The sequence below is a fragment of the Papilio polytes genome, unplaced genomic scaffold, assembly GCF_000836215.1.
Source record: "Papilio polytes unplaced genomic scaffold, Ppol_1.0 DF821067.1, whole genome shotgun sequence".
Lineage (NCBI taxonomy): Eukaryota > Metazoa > Arthropoda > Insecta > Lepidoptera > Papilionidae > Papilio > Papilio polytes.
Genome location: NW_013528137.1, coordinates 2,577,653 through 2,599,392, shown reverse-complemented (window position 1 = coordinate 2,599,392; position 21,740 = coordinate 2,577,653). Strand labels below are relative to the sequence as shown.

The 21,740-nt window shown below is 34.2% G+C and overlaps 2 protein-coding genes across 2 annotated transcripts in view; one reads left to right on the top strand and one right to left on the bottom strand.

Moving 5' to 3' along the window:
• LOC106109799 (actin cytoskeleton-regulatory complex protein PAN1) overlaps positions 1-21,740 on the bottom strand; it is a gene marked incomplete in the record, with an annotated part of 35,634 nt that overhangs the window by 1,311 nt on the left and 12,583 nt on the right. Inside the window, 7 exon segments of the mRNA XM_013291413.1 lie at positions 10-159; positions 460-525; positions 2,189-2,353; positions 15,874-16,087; positions 16,651-16,794; positions 17,316-17,476; positions 19,835-20,002. Coding sequence (XP_013146867.1) covers positions 10-159; positions 460-525; positions 2,189-2,353; positions 15,874-16,087; positions 16,651-16,794; positions 17,316-17,476; positions 19,835-20,002 — 1,068 coding nt within the window.
• LOC106109800 lies at positions 8,204-8,938 on the top strand. The gene has a single exon (XM_013291414.1). The coding sequence runs from the start codon at positions 8,248-8,250 to the stop codon at positions 8,644-8,646; it is 399 nt and encodes a 132-aa protein (XP_013146868.1). The 5' UTR covers positions 8,204-8,247; the 3' UTR covers positions 8,647-8,938.

Genomic DNA, 21,740 nt, shown 5'->3' with positions numbered 1-21,740 from the left:
AGCAAGTACCTCCTGCATATCGCTGTCCATCTGCTGATCGCGGCGCTGTGCGGCAGCGTCCTGCGCGGTGCGGTGGATGATGTGAAGGTCTTCCGGCGTCAGCTCCCACGGCAGGCTCATCTGCACCGGACCTCCCGCTCCCTCCATCGGCATCTTCTGCTATGTAACAGAGACATAAATAATCGATTAGAAATCCGTGATAGACGACACGAATAAGGAAACAAACATTCTAAGAACTACAAATAAATGTTGGACTTATGCCTTTCCAAACACTTTTTCTTGGAATTCAAAATTATTGTAATAAATCACTGACGTAAATAAATTATCGGGTTTTTAAACACATTTTGAAATAATATTGTAAGACATCAATCTGATGTCTTTTTTACCAGGAAAGTTAAGATTACTGATTACAATTAATAGTAAACGTCACGTAAAGGATTGTAGTCATTAATTACTTACTTCAGGCTGCTCCAATTCCTGTGTAGGTGCGGGCTGAGGTACGAATTGGTGGAGAACAGCGGGCTGCTGTAAATGGACATAAAATGTGTAAAATAATAAACCGACAAAACAAATCCGACCCTGCGAAATAATTACTAAATTAACATCAATTAATGGGCATAGACCCCCATCGAAGTTTAATCTCAAAAATGAGACTGGCATGAAATAAAATGCCTTTTTTACAGCGCTTGAAGAAACTTCTAACCTTAAAAAGTCAGTCGACGTTTAATAAAAAAAGAAAATAGTTATCATCATAAAAATAATATCTTTAACAAAGCCCTGCTGACATTATTTATTATAGATAATATGTAATACGATTATATTTTCTTTTGAACCCTTAGATAAGAATTTTTATTTTGCTCTACCCTGCAGAAATAACAAAAAAGTTTACTCTGTATAAGAGAGAACGTTAAATATTGACCCTGATGTTCCCAACCACCGAGTACTTTAACGTACAAAGCTTAACGCTTCACTAATTCTATAGTAAACTAAGTTTTTATCTAACGTGCAAGCTTTTGCTTTGAAACTTAACGAAAATTTGCATGCAAGGTAAGTTACATAACATTTAATTCTTGGAAATTATATTAATAAGAAAAATTTAAAAACATATTAAATATTTTAAACAAAAAGCTATTAATAAATCGACAAAAAAGTGACGAAGCTTTTAAGTCTGCGTATATCAGCAAAAAATTAAAAACAATACCTTTTCTTCGTATGGGTCGCAAAAAGCAAAAGTGGACACACTCGCAAAACATTTGCGTTGTATTTAAAACATGTTATTGCGTGTCGTCGAGCCTGGCTATTTTTGCAATAGTTAACTACTAGTTAACATTATTCTAGAAAATTTATAAACATTACCTGCGTTTACCATTTAAATGAGCGCTATCATACATAATTAAAAAATACATAATGAAGACTATGAAAACTAAATTTAATTCATACTTACGACAGAGTAGATTTTACTGAAACCAGTTTTTAATATAATGTAAATAAATAGCTTTATTCGGCGCAGATCATATAATTTTTAAAAACCCAATGTTTATGTGCAATGGAATAATGCGTTTCTTATGGACATGCCATAAATGACAATAAGTAATGCAACAAAAAGACACATAACAGTCTCAATAGTTTAAGATATTTCTAAACCTATGACACAATTACATTAAAAAAACATCGACTTGTATACCTCACATAAATGTGTTGATACGCCAAAAATCTATTTTATTTAAAAGTAAATTTACAATTACTTGAGTTAAAACAATTACGAGATTGTAAAGATGCATTATTTTAGTCATGCTTTTTTGTGTTAGACATTGTAATCAAATCAATTTCCGCGACAATGTTAATGTCGCATAGTTTATTGCAAACGTCACTTGCAGAACCCGTTTGCGTGTTATTGTGTGCAATTATTGCAGATTGACATGTCTAATGCATACTGATCAGGATATATCTACTTAATTTGCATGTACTAGACTAAATTGAATGAAATGATAACTATTATTTCGACTGTATTGAAACAAAAGCAAAACAGGTTTTAACATTTTTTATTCTTATCTGACTAGTGAGATATCAGATTCCACTGTAATTACCAGTCATTTTACCTTTTTTGTTTTTAAAATGAATTTACTATAGGCTAGACTAAACGACTCTGAGTGCGGCATTGGCGATTACTATGTTAATACACTCGTACCTCGTTCTGTTCACGAGGCTGCGGCGGCGGCGGGGGCGCGAAGGGACCCATGGTGTCTTGTGGTGGCGGTGGCATGTTGTGGGGGATGGCGAACACGCGCTGCACGTGAATGCGCATCTCACGAGGGATGTTCATCTGCTCCTCAGAGTTCTCCCACGGCATCTGCTGATGATTAAACGACGTAAGATTTATAATATGATTCACTGTAATGTTTGTAGTTAGATATTATCTTATTATCGTAACATCTTCTACTCATACAGTTCCATAAAGCTCATTAATAATTAAAATAATTGTACCAACATTTGAATATGACATTAGCTGTGATATTATAAGAAAATCGTGATCATGTAAAAAAAGGTAAAAAAAAAATACTTGAAGGTTACACATTTAAGTGTAAAATAAATTTGTCATAAAATGAAAAAGCGGCAAATTGTTTACATAAACATTAAAAGTAAAACCAATAAAAATCAAAGTATACATAAACATATGCAAACAAAGAATAATGCGCACTAGATATTTGTTTCATGAATAATACATCGGACATTGTGTTGAGGCAAATGTGTCGCAAATGAGATGAGAATCGACGATTAAGAAGCAATGACCTCACACACTCCAACAACATATTAGTGTATTACAAAATATATCTGTAAAAGTAAATATTTACAATGTTATTTAACTCACAATCCTATCTCCCTATGATGAATTTATAATCGCAAATTAAGATTTATGTAGAAAGTTTATCACTATCAAGATCTCGAAATTATCTTTCATAAATATTCTGTTATATTCCCGTTCATATATTGGTTACAAACCAATTCAATGAAACCTTGAAATTCGATATATTATCTTAGAGTTCGAGTGGCAAAAGAGTATTGAATATGACCACGTTAAAAAACTCAATAGTTCTCGAAAAGCTATAGATCCACAGATCAAATTATGTTAAACACATAATCAATCTATCATACGTGTATTGTCGTGACTTCGTGATAAGTGCTTGCAGATTTTTTAGGAAAACACTACAGATACTTAAATCTGTATTTTAAAATCTGACAATATCTGTATCTGGCCGCTAAAGTATTGCTTATAAAAGTAATATAAAAACAAAAGAGTCGAGTTTTCGTTTCAATTTAGCGTTAATGCTTTAATGTTAATGGCGGTCATACCAATCTTTGCAAGAAGAGATAGAGTTAATTTATTGGTATAAATTTTCAGCATCTAAAGAGTGGTTTTCTCGTCTCAAAAAAACTTTGGCATTGTGCGTTTACATTATTATAGAGCAAGGCAGGGTTTAGTTTGTCTAAGATATATATGAATTCTACTAATCTTTACCTTTACTAATATTATGAAGAGGAGAGATTTTTATTTTTGTATTTATTGAAATAACTTAAAAACAACTAGGCTGATTTTAAAAGTTCTTTCAACATTACAAAGCTGCATTATCAGTGAGTAACATAAGACGCGTTTTTCAATATTTTGTTTTATATCACGAGGGAGAAGTCGCGGGCAACAGCTAGTTCTATATAAAGATAAACAAAGGATGATATTGAGGTGATCAGATTTGGTTGTGTATATTAATATTCGTAGGATGAAGTCGTGATTGATGCGGAACGTTTTGGACGCGGAAGATGGCACTCGATTGTATTGTCCATTAACCTTGTGGTGTGTCGTTATCCGAGCATTGTGCCTACTTAAAATTTACATGTAACGTAGACTGAATTATGCCTTTAAATCGTAACATGTTTCTGGTTGGTTATGTAATACAACAATTATTTGTAATGTTCATTTAATACACAATAAGAAACAACATGATTTCATAAACATTAAAACTTGCTTAAAATAAATCTTGTTTAAAATTATTTAATAAAAGTACTAAGAGTTAAATGATTCAAATATCAAAGCGTTATAAAGATCATAAAAACTCGTATGTTCTTATTAAAACCTTACAATTAAGTTTTAATCAAAAAGAGAGACCCCTTTTCCAGCTCATTGTGAATTCAATTTATTCCCGCTAGTTGTAACGTCTCAGATATATCGTATAAAAGCCATTCACCCGCACAGCGAAAAAATTAACTAAATTATTTCCAAGATTAAAACTTACGCTTGAAAAACGAATGCAATTAACCACGCGTAAATCAAATTTTAATATTGTAGTGTTCATTTTATTACATCAATTTGTTTTTGTCCACAAAAAGTATAATGTGTAAAAATGTATCTATGTCCAATTATCCATTCCCGAAAAAAAAATGTACATTGCGTGTTCATAATTTTTTTAACCAAACCATGGTACTTCTATACGAAATATATAAACATCATTTCGGATTAAACCTAAATTCTATTATCAAAAGTTACTTGTTATAATAATATTATCCACTTTATGATTTTTTCACCACCAGGCAATGAACTCCATATAAGATACTCAAACGATACGGAGGCGTAAAAAAATGTAACGCAATTACGAAACGTTTCAAACGAATGGTCCTTGATTATTTCCAAGCCACTTGCAATACAACACACGTACAAGCCCACCTCAGCCACTTCCGTCTGATCTCGTTTCCGTTCATATTATAACCATAATTTATTAACCGCAGTTTTAGTCCCAGTTTAAATCTATACAGCTTAGCATTCGATTTCTAACATCATAATCCAAACTATTATCTGTGGCTAGATGAAAAGATCCTATCAAATTGATTTTTCCGTATTTACAGTACAGTTTACTGTACTAATTAACTAGTACTACAATTTATAATCTAATAGAAAATAAAATCTCGTATAGAAAACGTAGAGAAACTTGCGAATAGCATGACTCCTGTTTAAACTCATGCATAATATGCACATAATAATAATGAAGCGATAAAAATGAATTTAGTGGTCCGTCCGCTTTCCTAGACTGCTGGACACCTTGACCCAATCTAAACTATCTCGCTAAGATACTACCAATTTATTGCTTAGTATTTATTTAAATATTTGTTCGTCACAGTTTATTTTTTTATTATTGAGAACAGAATAAAATTCACAACTAGTTAAAAACACAGAGCGCTTTTTACTGAAAAGAAACTTAAGTAACGTAGACAATGGCCGTATGAAAAAATTTGTACAATTATAAATTAAATCGTTATTCATTATCACAAGAACCTATGTTCAAGAATATTCGTACTGCTAGTGCGTAGAAAAAATTAAACCGGAATAAATTTATAGTCGGAAATACAACATATCCGTACAATACGATTCTCTTTACTATTGCCTACATCCCGTCGAAAAGATAAATAAAAAATTATTCATTATTTTATTTCACATTTACCATTGACCACAAACATTGAAGATACCGTTACAAATGTAATGAGAAACACAAAAGAGCCTCGGTATTCGGCAACTACGATCTCAAGATGAAACTTCGGTAAGAACGTTCTTTTAAGATAAGGTTTAACTTATTTATTTCTGTCGTACTTCGACAAAATTTGTATTTTCGTATACTATTTTAAGTTTTTAATCTAAGACGATTTAAATAATTCGTCCATTTAACATATTTTCATGTTAATAAACAACATCCTTGGACGGCTCGTGCAGTTTGTGTAATTTGATGTAATTATGAACAACACACGAATTATATTTAACATCTACGGTAAATGCGATGAGTCGTTAACAGTATGGTTAAACTAATTTAGTTTAAAAACACCAAAATGAAATCTGTTGTACAGTTAGCTGCATAGATATGTATACATTTACAAAACTTAAGAGACTTGTATAGACTTTCGGTTTCAAAAAAATATGCATGTATTCGTAATAAACTTGAATTAGTAATCCAAAGCAAACAGATGGATTCGAAACTTGTATGTATTTATGCAGCTGGTTGTACTTAAACTCAAAGAGATTGTTAAATTATGTAAAATTAAAATTCTAATTGTTATAGTATTATAATAACTATAAAAGTTCGGTTTCTTAATACAGTTTGAAATAAATGTAATTAAAAAAAAATCTCATTCTTTTCTCAGCTATACAACATCGATGGAGAAAGTACGCCACAAATTATATAGAGATCCACATAGCCTAGCTGCTCTACTTTCACATTTCAATAATAAACAATAGACAATTAAAAACTAATTAGCTCTCCTAAATAAAAAAAAGTAAATGGGGGAGGGTCATTATAGACTGTATATAACCTTAAAATTACTATTGTGACAAAAATCACTATTCATTTTTAAGCATTCAATATCAGATCTCATAATAAAAGTAATACATTGAGAGGCTGTGTACTTAGAGTTCAATCATCCGAAATAAATACAGTTGGTTTCGGGCAATAGCGGTTCTGGCTGCGTACTGTTATCACATGAGTTTACAGTAACCTCAGGGCATTGCCTTAATCGATTTTTATTTGCTTTGCTTTGTTCAGTTCGCCTTAAGTCGTATAACGCTCCATGATAAAATTTCTCTTTATTCTTATATCTCTAAATAATAAATACGTTAAGCGAAAACTTTTTGTGTAACCCTTTTTAAGGAAATTGCGCGAAACGATGAATGTCAAATATGAAACAGTGTGGTGCCGGAGGCCTAATTTATATCCTTTTCTCTTTACCACCCTTTTCTTATAAGGAGAGGATGGGAACGGGAAGTGGATTTGACGGTAGAGGAGATGCATAGGAAGGGGAAATATCCTCTTTATGTGCATCTCCTCCTCTGTCGGATAAGGGTAGGCAACGCATCTGTAATTGCGAATGTCTATGGGCAGCGGTCGCTTCGCCACTTTGGCGGATTCAGGTGGCCGCTTGCTCGTTTGCCACCTTATGTTATAAAAAAAAGTCTATACGAGAAAGCACCTAAAGCTATTTTGATTTTGCCAAAATAAAATTAATCTTTGACATAATGAGACATCAAATCATCATCGTCGTCGTCGGCGCTGATATCAGATATTTTTTCATAAAATCATAGTCGAATTTCCACCAATGGGCGACCACTAGTATGTTTATTAGAAAGCATTAAAATCTTTTCGTTTATGAAACGAGATATATGTACGTTTAAAGAAAAAATAAACAATAACCTCAAAAAACTCCAAATAATTACTTGCCTATTTTACGGTTGTCGTTTTTAACAGTAGTTTAATTATTTCGTTTATAGTTGGTGTCATAACGTAGGATTTAAGTGTGAAAAGATAAACGACCGACATTATGGAAACACACCAATATGTGTATTAAATTTATGTACCGTCATAAATTAGATATACAAATGTTGAAATAGTAATTTAAATCGACACTCGTACGATGTATGAATAAGGTAGGAATTGCTTTAGCAGTTCGTTAGTAATGTATTAACCTCATGATTAGAGCTGGGACCGTGATAACATGCAACCACAACCGCGTGATAGTCACCTTGCGGAGCTAGTCGCTGAGTCGTCTAGTCGCCTGTCCAAGTGGAACAAGGTTCATGAACGTTCATGTTCACTTATGCCTCGAATGTGTTCGATGAAAGACTTACAAAAACATATGACGCTCCTCCGAAAACAAACGAATATTTACAGAAGCAGTTCGTTTACCTATGCACGATTTACGTGTTGTCACTTCTTCATCTATACATCAAAGTCGTTCGCTGTATACATTACGTTGGACTTGAAGACTTGTTGAATCTCTGGTAAATATGAACTGCTTAAAATCTACTTCGTGCTTTCCTTTAACTAACCAGGAATCGAACTTAGGCAACCTTGATAACCTTTTACTGTAATTGCTAGACTCAGTATACTTATTGATTATTCTTAGTAAATTTTTATTATTTGTAACTGACACTACCTCTTCCAAACAATTCAAACTTTTGACATAAAATCATTAAAAATGACTGAGATGATAACGAAATTACATGGCGAGTACAAGAATCTAATAAAACATGCGGGGTACCGGTCCATGCGCGTTCTCGTCATCGTCCTATACAATGTGAAGTTCAAGACCGGAGATAATAAAAACAGACAAAAAAAACATCCAGTCAAATTAGGAACGAATGGTATCGATCGTTCGCATACTTATATATAAAAAGTGTGATGGTCGCGCGCACCACAAGCTGTCGGCACGCGGCGCAACATGCACGCCTCCCTTGCGCTCGTCCTCGCGCTCACCGCGCACACACTCGCCGCGCCGCCTCGCGAACGCGCCGGCTTCCAAAGAGAAATAGATGGCACACGATACAACCAGGTGCCCAAGATCTTCGACTTTGTGCTCAGCGAGGACTATCTCAACTCTCTTAGAAGCAAAGGTAAACTCGTGACGAAATTAAGACCGGAAGAAGCACTAGCCGCAGACAATGTTATATTAGAATCCAATGTGGTGAGAATAGTGAGGCCCTCTAAGCATAGAGACAGCGAGAAAGGTGTGGCGTTAGTGCGCCAGCGCAGAGGCTACAACCTGGAGAACGTGCGGGTGCCTGCGCGGTATCCCTATCTGCCAGTACCGCGGTACAACCGACTGCGCCGCTGGGGCTAGCGGGTAGCGGCCGCGCACCTCGGCCGAGGCGCTCTCAAATGTCAAGGCTGCGGCGGCATCGTTCAGAAGGCCCCGGAGCAGCGCGGCGCATCTCATGTATGTGCATCACAACAAACAGACTGTTTATGTTTATGTTATTTATTCGAAGTGGCTGTGATAGGACGCTCGTTTAATGCAATTATTTCTGCGGCTTCGAAACAAAGGCAGAGTGTCTACACATATGTAGTAGTACAGATTGTTACTGTGCATCCTAAGTTTTAGCTTGTTAATTTTATTACATGATAAATATTTACAACTCGTTTGATTTCTTAAATGCCATATTCAATAACGTATCTTCTTCCATTCAAATTTATATCTAAAATAATTTATTTCTTACTTCTATTTACAATGCAAGGTATACATGACGGCGTTTTCACAAGGATTTTTTTTGTTATTATAAATATTTGACTTTCAATTGGATGTATCTATACGTCTGACATCGGCAATGACCTAACATAGCGCGGGGGACGAACCAAAGTTGTACTTTTAAATGTTATGTACGATATATGTAAATGTAACTGTAAGTACATATTATAATGCTATCTAACATATTAAAATACTCAAAATACTCTAAAATTATCTACGAAAGGAATTATTCAAAGAAAATTACTAGATAATTTGAACAATAACATTTCTCAGAAATAACTTGTAATTAACTCTTTTTGAACCGTGAGATTTCGCGCTTATAGTCAATACTGAGGAAAATTCTGCTTTGCCTTATATGGCAAATGCAAAAAGAAAAAATGGTGAAGCGTACACGCATTGTTTACCACAATACTGGTGTCTTTAATTCAATCAGCTTGTAGCTAGCAGTAGCAAGCAAGTTGCGTGTAATCACGAACAGTGCTGTACCGACATTACAGTAATTAGACCTTATCGTGTTGTAATGGGAACAATGTAATATGCCTCTATCCGTGTCACGGGGGTAACCGATCTTTTAAACTAACCCTACAATCATACAAGACACAGTTGAAACATTGTTTCAATTGCGAAAAAAAAACTACAAACGACAAACATTGGTTAAACCGTGCCTACTCTACACTGAATATATGTAGTAAAGAACAAGCAACAGTTTAAACTCTAAAAATGTTATTGTTTTGAATTATTACACATTTTCTTTACATTGTACAACAAAAAAAATAGTAACGAAACATAATCTATTGCCCTAAATATTACACACAATCTCACACGAACAATAAAAATCGTTAGCAACGTACAGGAGAAAATGTAATCATAGAAATTATTTATTTACATAGAAAAAGGGAATTTAATTTATTTCCTAGCGAAACTCAAGACGTCTATTTCTTTGGAGACAAATTAAGTCATTATCATCATAGGATATGTCCTTATCCATTCAATTTGAGGTCAGGGCACCAGTTTGTGACCTGCAGATCGATTTATCATTCGTTATTCCAATCTTTACTTCCTTCTTTATCATATCACCTTATGACAACGGTATTGGGGATAATATGAAGATCATTCAATACAGTTAGTTTCGGTTGATGAGCAATGATCTGTCCTGACCCACTAACATCGCATTTCTCGTATTCGCTCACGACTGTACCGCTATGCGCACCTACACTCACCTCTCGTTCAATGCACATAATTCAGGACAGTTAGCGACTGTACAAACAAAACAGCGACTGCTTTCAAATTCTTAAATTCAAAACAAATCATGTCATTAGAAAGACAATATACATTTCTTTTATTATTTATTAAATGGTCGTAACCATTTTTACCTAAATTTAAAACTGAATATTTTAAATGTCATAGTTTTTAAATTTATAAGTGAGTGATAAATTAAATCCAATCTATTGCGCAGGGCAAAAATACGCAAACTAAAAACAGGGAGAATCAACGACGAACTGGCAATTTTTTATGTAATCTTGTGGTAAAAGCGCCTTCTATACAAAGACATCTAGTTCGTAATACACTTCTTAACAAGTTGTGTAGGCGCTTGTCATTTACATGCGCAGGGATTAATTATTCTTCTATTGATTTTCATCGAATTTGGTATTATCACTAATTGAACGCTCTATTGTCGTTATATCCTTTGTGCTCATTGGAGGTAAGTTGAAATGGCGAAGCTCAACAAAAAACGAAATATCAGGCAGTCGCAGCGTGGCACATGTTCTACGTGAGGTCGTTATTATACCGACCATAATACAACAGGAACGTTTGGATAATTACAAAAAAGAGGGTTCCTTAGGACGCTGGTATATCAAAAAAAATAATCGTTTTTTGTTCAATGCGTTTAAGTGATTTAAAAAGATTTTCTGGTGATTTGCCAATATTAATACAACAAAAATAATAATAGCCTAACACGTGACTACGAAGCAACGTATGTTAAATGCTCATTAATTTGCAATAAGAAATCTAAATGCTATTATTGATAACATCGATGGGTAACAAAAACGGCTACAATACGAATCAATAGGGTTGAATCCATCTCATTATTTACACAATAGGAACCATTTAGTAATAAAGTGAAGTATGTACATTTATATACGTACAATACATGTACTTATATGTATTTGTAGCTATGGGTGCTTGAACGTGTCGCGAATCGTACCCGCTCCGCCGGACTGTAAATCAACTTTTGTAAATATAAAAATGTTATTTATTTTTGCGACACGACGTGCGCGTTGCTGCCGCTAACCACTCCCTTCGGTAAAAACTGATTTAGGACAACCTCGAACTAAATAATGTTATGTGCTTAAACGTATGTATTTGTTAAAATTGTAATGATATTCGTATGAAACAACACTATAAATACAGATTAGGTATACATAATATTTTTTTTCTCCTAATCTTTTACATTCATAATCGTCAACACGTCATTCCAGATCAAGGTCTTCCAGAAACATTGGCTAAATTATCAAAATTATTTTATCGACAGACTAGACGAGAGTGACTTTGTTTTATAATATGTAAGTAGTATATAGTGTAATACATACATATATGTATATAGATATTTCAAACGACCTGACTTTCACGACGCAAATATATTAACACGGTTTTCTCGAAACTTTCCACTTTAGAACTCTGTGAGAGCACAAAGAACCTTTAGAAATTTAGCGACTTCAGAATTGTTCAACGATTTAGAATCCAAATACTACATATGTACTTCCATTCGACAAAACCTGTTAAGGTCATAGAATTAACTGCGTTTTTTGTTATCCTTTTTAAAGGTGTATTGAAAACCTTTTTGCCTTCATTTTATGTGATGACTCATTGTAGATAAGTATGGATGAATTTCAACAACCGCACAGTATTCATAAGTATATTACTTTAACGAAATTGGATGACTGTCACCATTAAATTGTATTATAATTTAAAAATAAATTATTAAACACAAGAACAAACTGGTGGTTGATTTTAAGCTTTAAATAGAATAAAATCAAAACTATATTAAACCTTAATAAATACTCGTATAAACAATTCAATTCATTAAATGGTTATTGCGAAAAAACAATTTATCATCCGTTGATATTGTTGAACCTATAATAAGAATCACCATTAGTTGTAATTTACATAATTTTTAATTCAAAACTTATTTACTTTACTACTTTAATTGGAGAAGTAATTACCTTTTTTTAAATAATATTTAATAATAATAATAACGCGTTTCGTTTCACACCAATTTCGTGGTCCAACGAAAAGAACTCATCGCAACCTTCGAGATGTTTCAAAGAACAACAAAAGAGAACAAAAACATGAAATGTGAATTACAAAAAATGAGGCGGGAACGTTGGCCAAAACCGGATTATTATTGCATAAGGCCATGCACATTCGGACACCACACAGGCCCGACTGAGGGCAATGACCGAACCTGATTTTTCGTGAGGCGTAATGTTTTGCAAATTAAAATTCAATCAAAATTATATTACTGAAACCAAGTAGTGTTTTCATATAAGCGCAAAAAAACGAAACATTCCAAGGTTATTTATGTTTGTGACATGTTCATGTTTTCTCTAGAAACAGAAACTTTTAACGAGGCGTCAAATAACGTTCAATATTAAATATTTACGTTTATCATTATTGAAAACTTTAAATATTTCAGCTTTGCTATAGCAATATTAAATCATAATAAACATTACAGTTTAATTTTTATACGTATTAATACTACCAACAACTTGTAATTTATTTTTTAAGGTCTCATATGAAAATTTAGTTTACCAAGGGAAGGTTCCCGGCAAGGTTACATAAGTGGCATTTATTTTTACTAACGCTAACATCTTCCGAACTTCCTTAAAAATAAATTAAGATTTATTGCGTTGATTTGTTGTTTATCATTAAAGAACAAGCTTATTAGTTAATAATCGTTTTTTTTTATTTGAAAAGTTTTCTTACCGGCCAGAAGACTAAAGAAGAATTACATCGAAAAATATATATAATATGATAAATATTTATCGATGTAATTCTCCTTTATTCGTCTTCTTTGGTAATTTAAATTTAAAATAAGTTTAAATTATTTATATTTATATGTCATGCATTCATTAATTAATTATTAATCATTTGACTGTAACATCATTTATTAAAATATTATTTCTTATGTTACTATACTCCTATCATAACTGAAGGTAAATAAGCGGTCGGCCGTCACACAATCTACATAATTCATCATACTATTTAAAACGAAACTAGTTTTAAAACTATTGCATATAAATAATCCATTTATTAATAAACATATTTTACTAACATACCCTAAAACACAGGCTTGTCTTATTGTATCTTATTTCATATATTACAATTAAATTTTAGAGTATGTTAAATTGGTGAAAATCAGCCAAAATGTTATTGCTACACATTTAAAAAATTACAATTAACAAAACCATTTATGTACGTCTATACTAATATTATAAAGATGAAAGGGAAAGAAGAAATAAGGGATGATAAGGAAAGTTGCGAGCAACAGCTAGTATACTATAAAATAGAAGGAACAAAAGAAACATTTATATTCAATTTGCATGAATTTCTCACATTCTTTCATATCTTGCATAACATAGAGATATCATTTAAATGCTAAAGTTCCAGCATTTACATACACTCGTCTTTCCCTAAGAGAAAGGCAGCCTACTTTCTCCCATAAATATTATTTATTTTATTTTATTCTCTGAGAATTTTGAACAAGTTACATTTTGGATAAATTAGGCATCGCTATCATACTATGATACTTACTAATATTATAAACGTAAAAGTATATAGGGATGGATGTTTGATAGAGTTTGTAGCCTAAACGGCTAAAGGGATCTCGGTGAAAGTTTTAGACGTAGAGGATACTCCAGTGGATACATAGTGGATACATAGGTTGCGTACTTTTGTTTTTTAATTCCTCGCTGAAGCAGTCGCGGGCTAAAGCCAGCAGACTATAGATCTGAACAACTTTGTTATATCTTACAGAAATAAGGAGAATGGTCTATCTTAAACCTCCATTATCTTATTAATTAGTCTGAGTAGTATTTTATTACTGGAATTAAAAATAAATTATAACAATTTATTTATAAATAAGAAACTTTCTCTCATCCTCCGTTGTGAAAGTATTTTAATATGCTATCAACGTGTTATAGCATTTTATTATAATATTGTAATCGAAACATGTTTATATTGATAACGCTTTCACACAACACTTACGAAATGAGGATTCAGGCGATAGTATCACATGTAAGCTTAAAATGTAAGTAATCACTTAGATAACCTCTGACCTATAACTGAGATGAACTGTGAATTTCAAACCAGCATTCCACTAGTGATATCTTCTAGTATGAATATGAAGAAAGAATGTTAGGAAATTGTTTACACAGATAAAAGAAAATAATCTTTCGCCGTCTAAAGGTCACACAATGAAAGCCCAGTGCTTAGACTTATTTCAGTTATTGATAAGTTTTATTTGAATTGCTTTATTCAATAAAACTAAGCTACAAAACTTACTTTTCATATTACAGTAAACAATTACAGCTCTCCTTATTTATCAAGCCTTAGTAAAGATAGTATTAAGCTATGTAGGTTATGTTTAAGTATAATATTTCTGCTTATACTTATTTAAAATTTTAGCTTTTTCACTATTAATATCGTCCTAACGTACTTAAGATTGGCATGTATAATAATAGGAAAAGACTTAAAAAATTATAAGTACCAGTAACGTAGACTCTTGCAACGAAATAATAAAAATATGCCCTGTTTACACTTGGCCAGTTTAGTAAGACAGTTGCGACAATCATTGGAGCCTGTTAGCGTTCATACTCTGCCAGTTACAAAAGATACAACTGTGCTGGCCAAGTGTAAACTGCGCATAAAAGAATGTATAAAAACAAAATGTCGGGTCAGTACAGATAAAATTAAAACACAATTTGATGTCATTTAAAATACAGGAATTTTAAACACTACATATTGAATTCAACATTCTTATCCTGTTAATATTTTGTGTAAGCCGTTGTCAACTGTCGAAGTGCCAGTCGCTTAACATAGGTCTGCCTCTAGAGACTTGTACCTCGTAATACAAGGAGAGCTGTCAGTGTCGACATCCACTTGCCCTTGTTCACTTTTTTGTTAACTGTATTTGTCTGAACAACAATTTAGATCTAAATAAATTATTTCTAAACTTTATTTGAATATGTCGTTAAAAAGTTTCTTATCATAATAGCTACACTTATTTTGATGATCGAAACAGTCATAAAATTCTTTATGGGCGATTTCTATTTCGTTACATAGCATAACCAGTTTAATAAATTTTAGAGCAAAGATAACATTTATATTTAACGTTAAAAAAAATGTGTAATGTACGAAAGAACTCACAGGACTCAAAGATTCACTTAATTAAAATCCACAATTATTAATTGCATAAAAAGAAAAAGGCCTATATCCAGCAATGGACAGACGAAGGCCGATAATGATGACGATGATTAAAAGAAAAAAAACCTCATAAACGTAGTAAACAAAGTAGCCGATGACTGAGCAAAGTAGAAGTTTAATTAAGAAAACCGACCCCACTACTATATGGGGATACGAGTAAGGAAAAGAGAGGAACGTCTCGCCATTGAAAATTGTAAATTAATTTAACAAGTATACCAAAGTTTATAAAACATTACTACAATATGTTCCTAAATAAGACATCTAGCTCCTGCAAACTTAATTGTAACTTATCTCGAGAATTCTATGTTAACCTCAATCTATAATTAAGAGACTTACCGGTAGTGGGTAGGGCGCGGGGCGGCGTCCCATGGGCGGGAAGGGCGACATGCGGGGCTCCGGCGCAGGCATGGCCACGCGCTCGGGCAGCGGCTGCGGCTGCGGTTGAGACTGCGGTTGCGGCTGGGGCTGCGGCCTGATCGGGAGCCTCACGGGCCCGGCGAGCGGGAACGCGAACACTTGCGATTGCGGCTCCGGGAACACGCCCATTTGACTACAACAATCAAGGATACGTTAGACAATGGAATATATACACAAATGACTTTGTTTCTACTAATTAAAAGCTTTTATCGTACCCTATATGGTAACAGAAATAGCCACAGTAATATGGTAAATCATTTAAAAGCTGACTTATTACTACACATCATTTTAAGGATTTGGAGCTTTCAAATTCAACTTCAAAGTCGAACAAAATTACATAAAGATAATATTTATACGAAATTTCACAAAAATAAGGACGTAACTTTCATAAAAACGGTGAAAAGATCTACTTTGAATTTCGGACAACTTCAAAGTAAATTTGAAAGTAAAAAGATTCCAAAGCAGCTTACTCATTTGACTTCGACGTTAAAAAGAACTCATTTCGTTGATATTTTTATATCTTTTGATAGATTTATTTCTCGGAAACTTCAATACTAAAGAATTAAGACAGGTATCTATATAAATAAAGGGACACTTTGGAAGTGAAATTATTGGAATAAGATTACTTTAAAACGAGTTTTCAGAGCGATATTTGCGTACTAATCGCATTATTTTGCAAAACTCGAAAATGCTCACCTCGGTTCATCCCCTCCGTGGCAGATGATAGCGACACGTTCCGAGTGCGTATTGCGGGGAGCGAACGCGCCCAGGATGTTGAAGGGAAACCGCCTCTCCAGGGGCTCCTCGTGACGCCTCTCCACTACGCAGTTCATACGGCCTCTGTAAACAATCACAAATTATACTGATTTAGAATGATAGACGTTTAAAGAAACCATAAAAGTACCACAATACCTGGAAATATAAATTTAAGAAGTAGTTTCTCGTATATTCTAATTTGCGGGTAAGAAAATCCGATTTGTTTTCCTTTTTCTTGTGTAATTTAAGGAAGTCATACGTACAAAACAACAAGAACGAAACTGATCTTTAACGCTCACTTAACATCAAGCGAAAAAACATATTAGTTTGTCATTTAGGCTGGGAAAGAAGGCAAGAGGTACTTATCTAAAAATTAAATATACATTTACTTAACGTAAAACATAAATAAACACAAGGGCGACTATTACTGGCAGCATATGACCTCTTTCATACCTTGTATGGGTAAAACTATAGGCCAAGTTTACTTGCTACTCTAGTACTACCTCTATGTTCCCCAGCTAACTTTGAATCGGTAATATTTCAGCATTTGAATATTATAAAGTGAAGATGTTTACAATCAAAGCAAGGTAACGTAGTGTACTTACTTCAGGTTGTTGGGGAGAGAGGCTCTCACAAGCTCGCTAAGGTCAAACTGTATGGGCCTGATAGCGTCCAGCTCGTCCTCTTCGTCGGAACCATCAGATTCGGAACTCTCATCGCTGCCGGAGTTCACTGCGTCGTGTTTCACGTTGTCATCGTCGATTTTCTGCAATAATAGTACTCATATTAAAAATGTTTTTTAACATGTGACACTAACTTTTACCCTAAAAGCATTTGTTAGGAAGAGTATAAAAAAAATATTAATTTTAAGATTGTAAATTACGAAAATGTATACAATAGACATATCGTTATATTTATTCTTGCACGATTATATCCGAAATTGCAAAACATCGTGGGCGAAGTACTTTCAGTTATTGAAGGAAGTGGCAAAACGAACATTTCCTTATTACGTTTCCTAGTCACGAATTATTCATTTTACTGGTATATGTAAAATATAAAGTGTGAAGTACAAGCAATGTAGAACTTTACGCTTTTTTTATAATTGAAAGGGCAAACAGCTCGTCGCCTATTATTATTCGCGGTTCACACTTGACCAAATGGTCAGTAGCGCCCAATAACTGGAATTTCAGTCAGCTGTCGCAGTATAAAAGCTAACTGGCACAAGTGAGTCCATACAAACTACGATTACTACGTCGAACGGTCCACCTGTACTGGCCAAGTGTGAACCGCGCTTTAAATTATTTAACGCCCACGGTAATCCGTAACTGCAGAAACGTTACCGAGTGTTTTCTGTAGTCATGAATCTGATAATTTGCCTAATAAGCCTGATTGAATTTAACGGTATTTAGCGGTTAATAAACGAGGTGGCGTACAGTCGAATGTCCCGTTCTGTGCTGTTTACCGGGCACAATACGCGCGGACATCCTGCGCAAGACAATACGCCGCGCGCCATTGTTCCACCGCCCCCCGTTTGTAAATAAACCCAGTATTCGGAGAGGATAGATAACTCATCGCTCATTTTCCCTTTTAAGGTTTGTATCCATGTATAATTTTTTTCTTTATTAATACACGAAGAGGTACAGTACATTGTTTGAATTACATTAAACGTGACGACTAGTGATTTATCTCGATCATGTTGGAACAATCACGAAGATTATCTTGAGAGATGGTACTTTCCCAAGCACGAGGGCGGGCGAGGGCCTGCCTCTGCGTGCGGTGCGACGGGGATAGGGGCCAGTGAAAGCTGTGACGTCATTAGTTGCATAGGCCACGCACCATCGCGTGCACTTTACACCCGCTCATTTAAATTGTACAATGCACCTTACGCAAGCCAACAACACTGGCATTTGTAATTCCACGCTCTCGATTTGCTCAGAAAATGAGCAAACCGCATGCTAATCACTTACTACCGCATTGTCTTTTCGCGTGTCACGTCGAAGTAAATACTTAGTCTAAAATATTGTTTAGTAAATAACTGCAAGTCTTTTAACAAATCAATTACAGCATATTGGAAATCAAGATTGGTTTTTTATATTTAACGAAATCCATCTTATTGCAAATCAAATTCAGATAGAGGGTTTAAAAAAGACTGTGTCATTTCTGTTTTACAAAAACACTTAGTCATACTCTCCTGCGTACCGCATGTTAACCGCTATGGTAACCTAGAATTGGATTTGTTTATACTTTTTGCATCGTCTGACCAACCTTGTTACAGTAATAATATTTTTGTAAAATAATCCTTTTTTATTCGACAGCGGTGTAGTCATAACATAAGACGTGTGTAGAATACCTTTGTGTAAGGAACTAACTTGTACGGTTGTTATGTCTTTAAAATATGTTCCGAACAATAGTAAAAGTGAATACGCCTTATATGCTATTTCGGTTACTGTTGTCTCGAGTCGAAGTCCCTGTGGACTTTGAATCAAGTGCGGATGATATTACAAAATCGTAAATCAAAACATAGTATGAATCTTTAATGAATACACATTACATGAAATGTCAACAGTTCAGCCCATGTCAGGCAAGATAATCGCCTGGAGGCTCCAACGCTTTGAATAATGAGAAATACTACATCTCTGCTCACTTTCTCTTAGTTCAGATCGACAAGATGACCTTTTGTTGCCGGAAACGTAAATGAAATTATCTCTCATAGTTATATATAAAATAAAAAATTTTCTCGCGATTTCAGATCTATAAATAAAATTTGGAAATTCAATAAATTATTTTATATCTACATTCTTTCATCCATATCTACCTTCATTACACTGTCTTAAATGTAAAAAGTTTTATCCGGTCTACGTGTAGCGCTAAAGCATTTTATCAAAACAGCAAGTACCAACGGGAATCCCAACCAAAACAAATAAACAAAAAAAAATTGCATCGCATGGCGTATCAAACATTGTTATAATATTTTTCAAATATCTTGGCAGCTCGAAACTTCATATCAGTCGTTGCGCAGAACTCAATTATAGGAATAGCGACGTAAGGGAATTTGGAGGATAGGGCACTGTTCAGTGCGCAACTCAGTGCCACACAACAAATAGTTTGAAATGAAAATCCATACCTGTAATTTGTCTTCGTCGATCTTAGACTCGGCATGGTTCAAGGGGTCTTCCTTGACATGGCTGTCGGAGTGTGGGGCAGACGCAGGCTGCGAGCTCGAGTGCACACTTGAAGGCTGTGGCGGGTCCGCATGCAGCGCGTGCGCGTTTGCGATCGGCAACGGTTCATCCTATAAGCAGAACAATATTCATAAATATCTATGCTATCTATCTTTGTTTTGAACACCGATGGGTACACAGATGAGCCCGCAAAACACATGTATATAACTTAATGAAGCTGGATTATTGATCGTATCTATATTTTAGTAAATGACCTTTCTGAGAATTAACGGAATTAGTTTTCAAAATGCACAGGAAAATACCGTCAATCAAAAACCGTTTATTTTATGAGCAAAAACATGACACGAGCTAAAACATCGCAAAATGGCGGCTGTACTCGCTTACGTAACATTAGAGACTTTTAAACGGTAGGTGTATATGCAGCACAAACACATATGAATTACGGCCCATCATTGTCCAAGCCAGTTGCAATTCTCACACGGAATAATTATGGCAACTTGAAAAAAAAAATCATATGATAGTTGCAAGGTTAAATGCAATTGCGCACAATAAAACCTTAATTGTTTGTTTTGTACATTTGTCTCTATATTAATACTCAACGTAGTAAAAACCATGCAACAATGACAATATTATTCGTAAATGTTGTAGTTTAGTTCATTTGGAAATCATTATTATGACCTTGACAGTATCAGTTGGTTGATTTTAAAAAACAAAGCCTTCGAAAAACAAAGAGTCGTCTAATTATCACGATAAAAGATATTCCTTTATCACGAATGTCAAAAAATCGACTTTAAAAATGTTTTACAGTAAAATCTTATTAGCTTTACAAGTAAATAAGAAGATTTTCTCAGTACCGTTTATTCATATTTTGTAAAAATAGTTGGCTTATTAAATTCTTGTACGGCGGTGTTTGATGTGGTTTTTTGAGATTGATCTTCAAAGGCATAATCATACAATGTTTACAAAAGAATCTGCTTTATTTCTTTCATAAAATAATTTGTAGTATTAAAGTAATTGATATCAAAGAAAACTTAAAAGTATTGACGCTTGCTTTAGATCAAAACTATAAAATCTTAAGTTGTTTGAAGCTAACACAAGACTTTGGAGGACGAAAACCCCGCGGCCGACCTTACGGGAGTAGGATAAGGCAGGGAAGACGATGATGATGATGACAAGACATATTTAGTAGAATTCATAAGATGTATGACAATCTTAGAGGTTAACACGACTTTTCTAAACACTTTCAATGCTACTATTATTATAGAGTATATTTAAGTAAATACGCAGTGCAATTTCGGCGACAGTGAAATATGTGCGAAAGCTGTCATTCGACGATTTTCTCATACCTCTCACCTGATGGTTTATAGTTGAGTTAAATGTGAGACGGATCAAATGCAAAACATACGTGCAGCGGTGTCAAGTAACGGCGGTCAGCCGAGCGGGGAATGTTCGCGAGCGCTATCGGATAGAAAACACCGGCGATTACGTCGCCTCGCCAGTCGCCACGTCGGCGTCGCCTCACAATTGTCGCATTGTACTCCGTCAGTATACCGCCCACCACAGCACTTTTACTACATTTACGAAACAATTTTAAACGATCATTGACGTTATTACCTCTAGAGTAGAACATTGCGTGATAACAAGGAACTGCCTACAGTCCGATTTAAAAATAGTCGGTTAAAACGGTGCCGAAACCACATTAGCTACGGTTATTATGGACAACGTTCAAAATGTATTGAAAAGTTAAATTATTTTAAAAAGTTGAATGGAACAATACTTGTGAAATTACACACGTAGCATCGAACGGCGAATTCTACCAAACATCTAATTTTGTTTCGTCATACAACA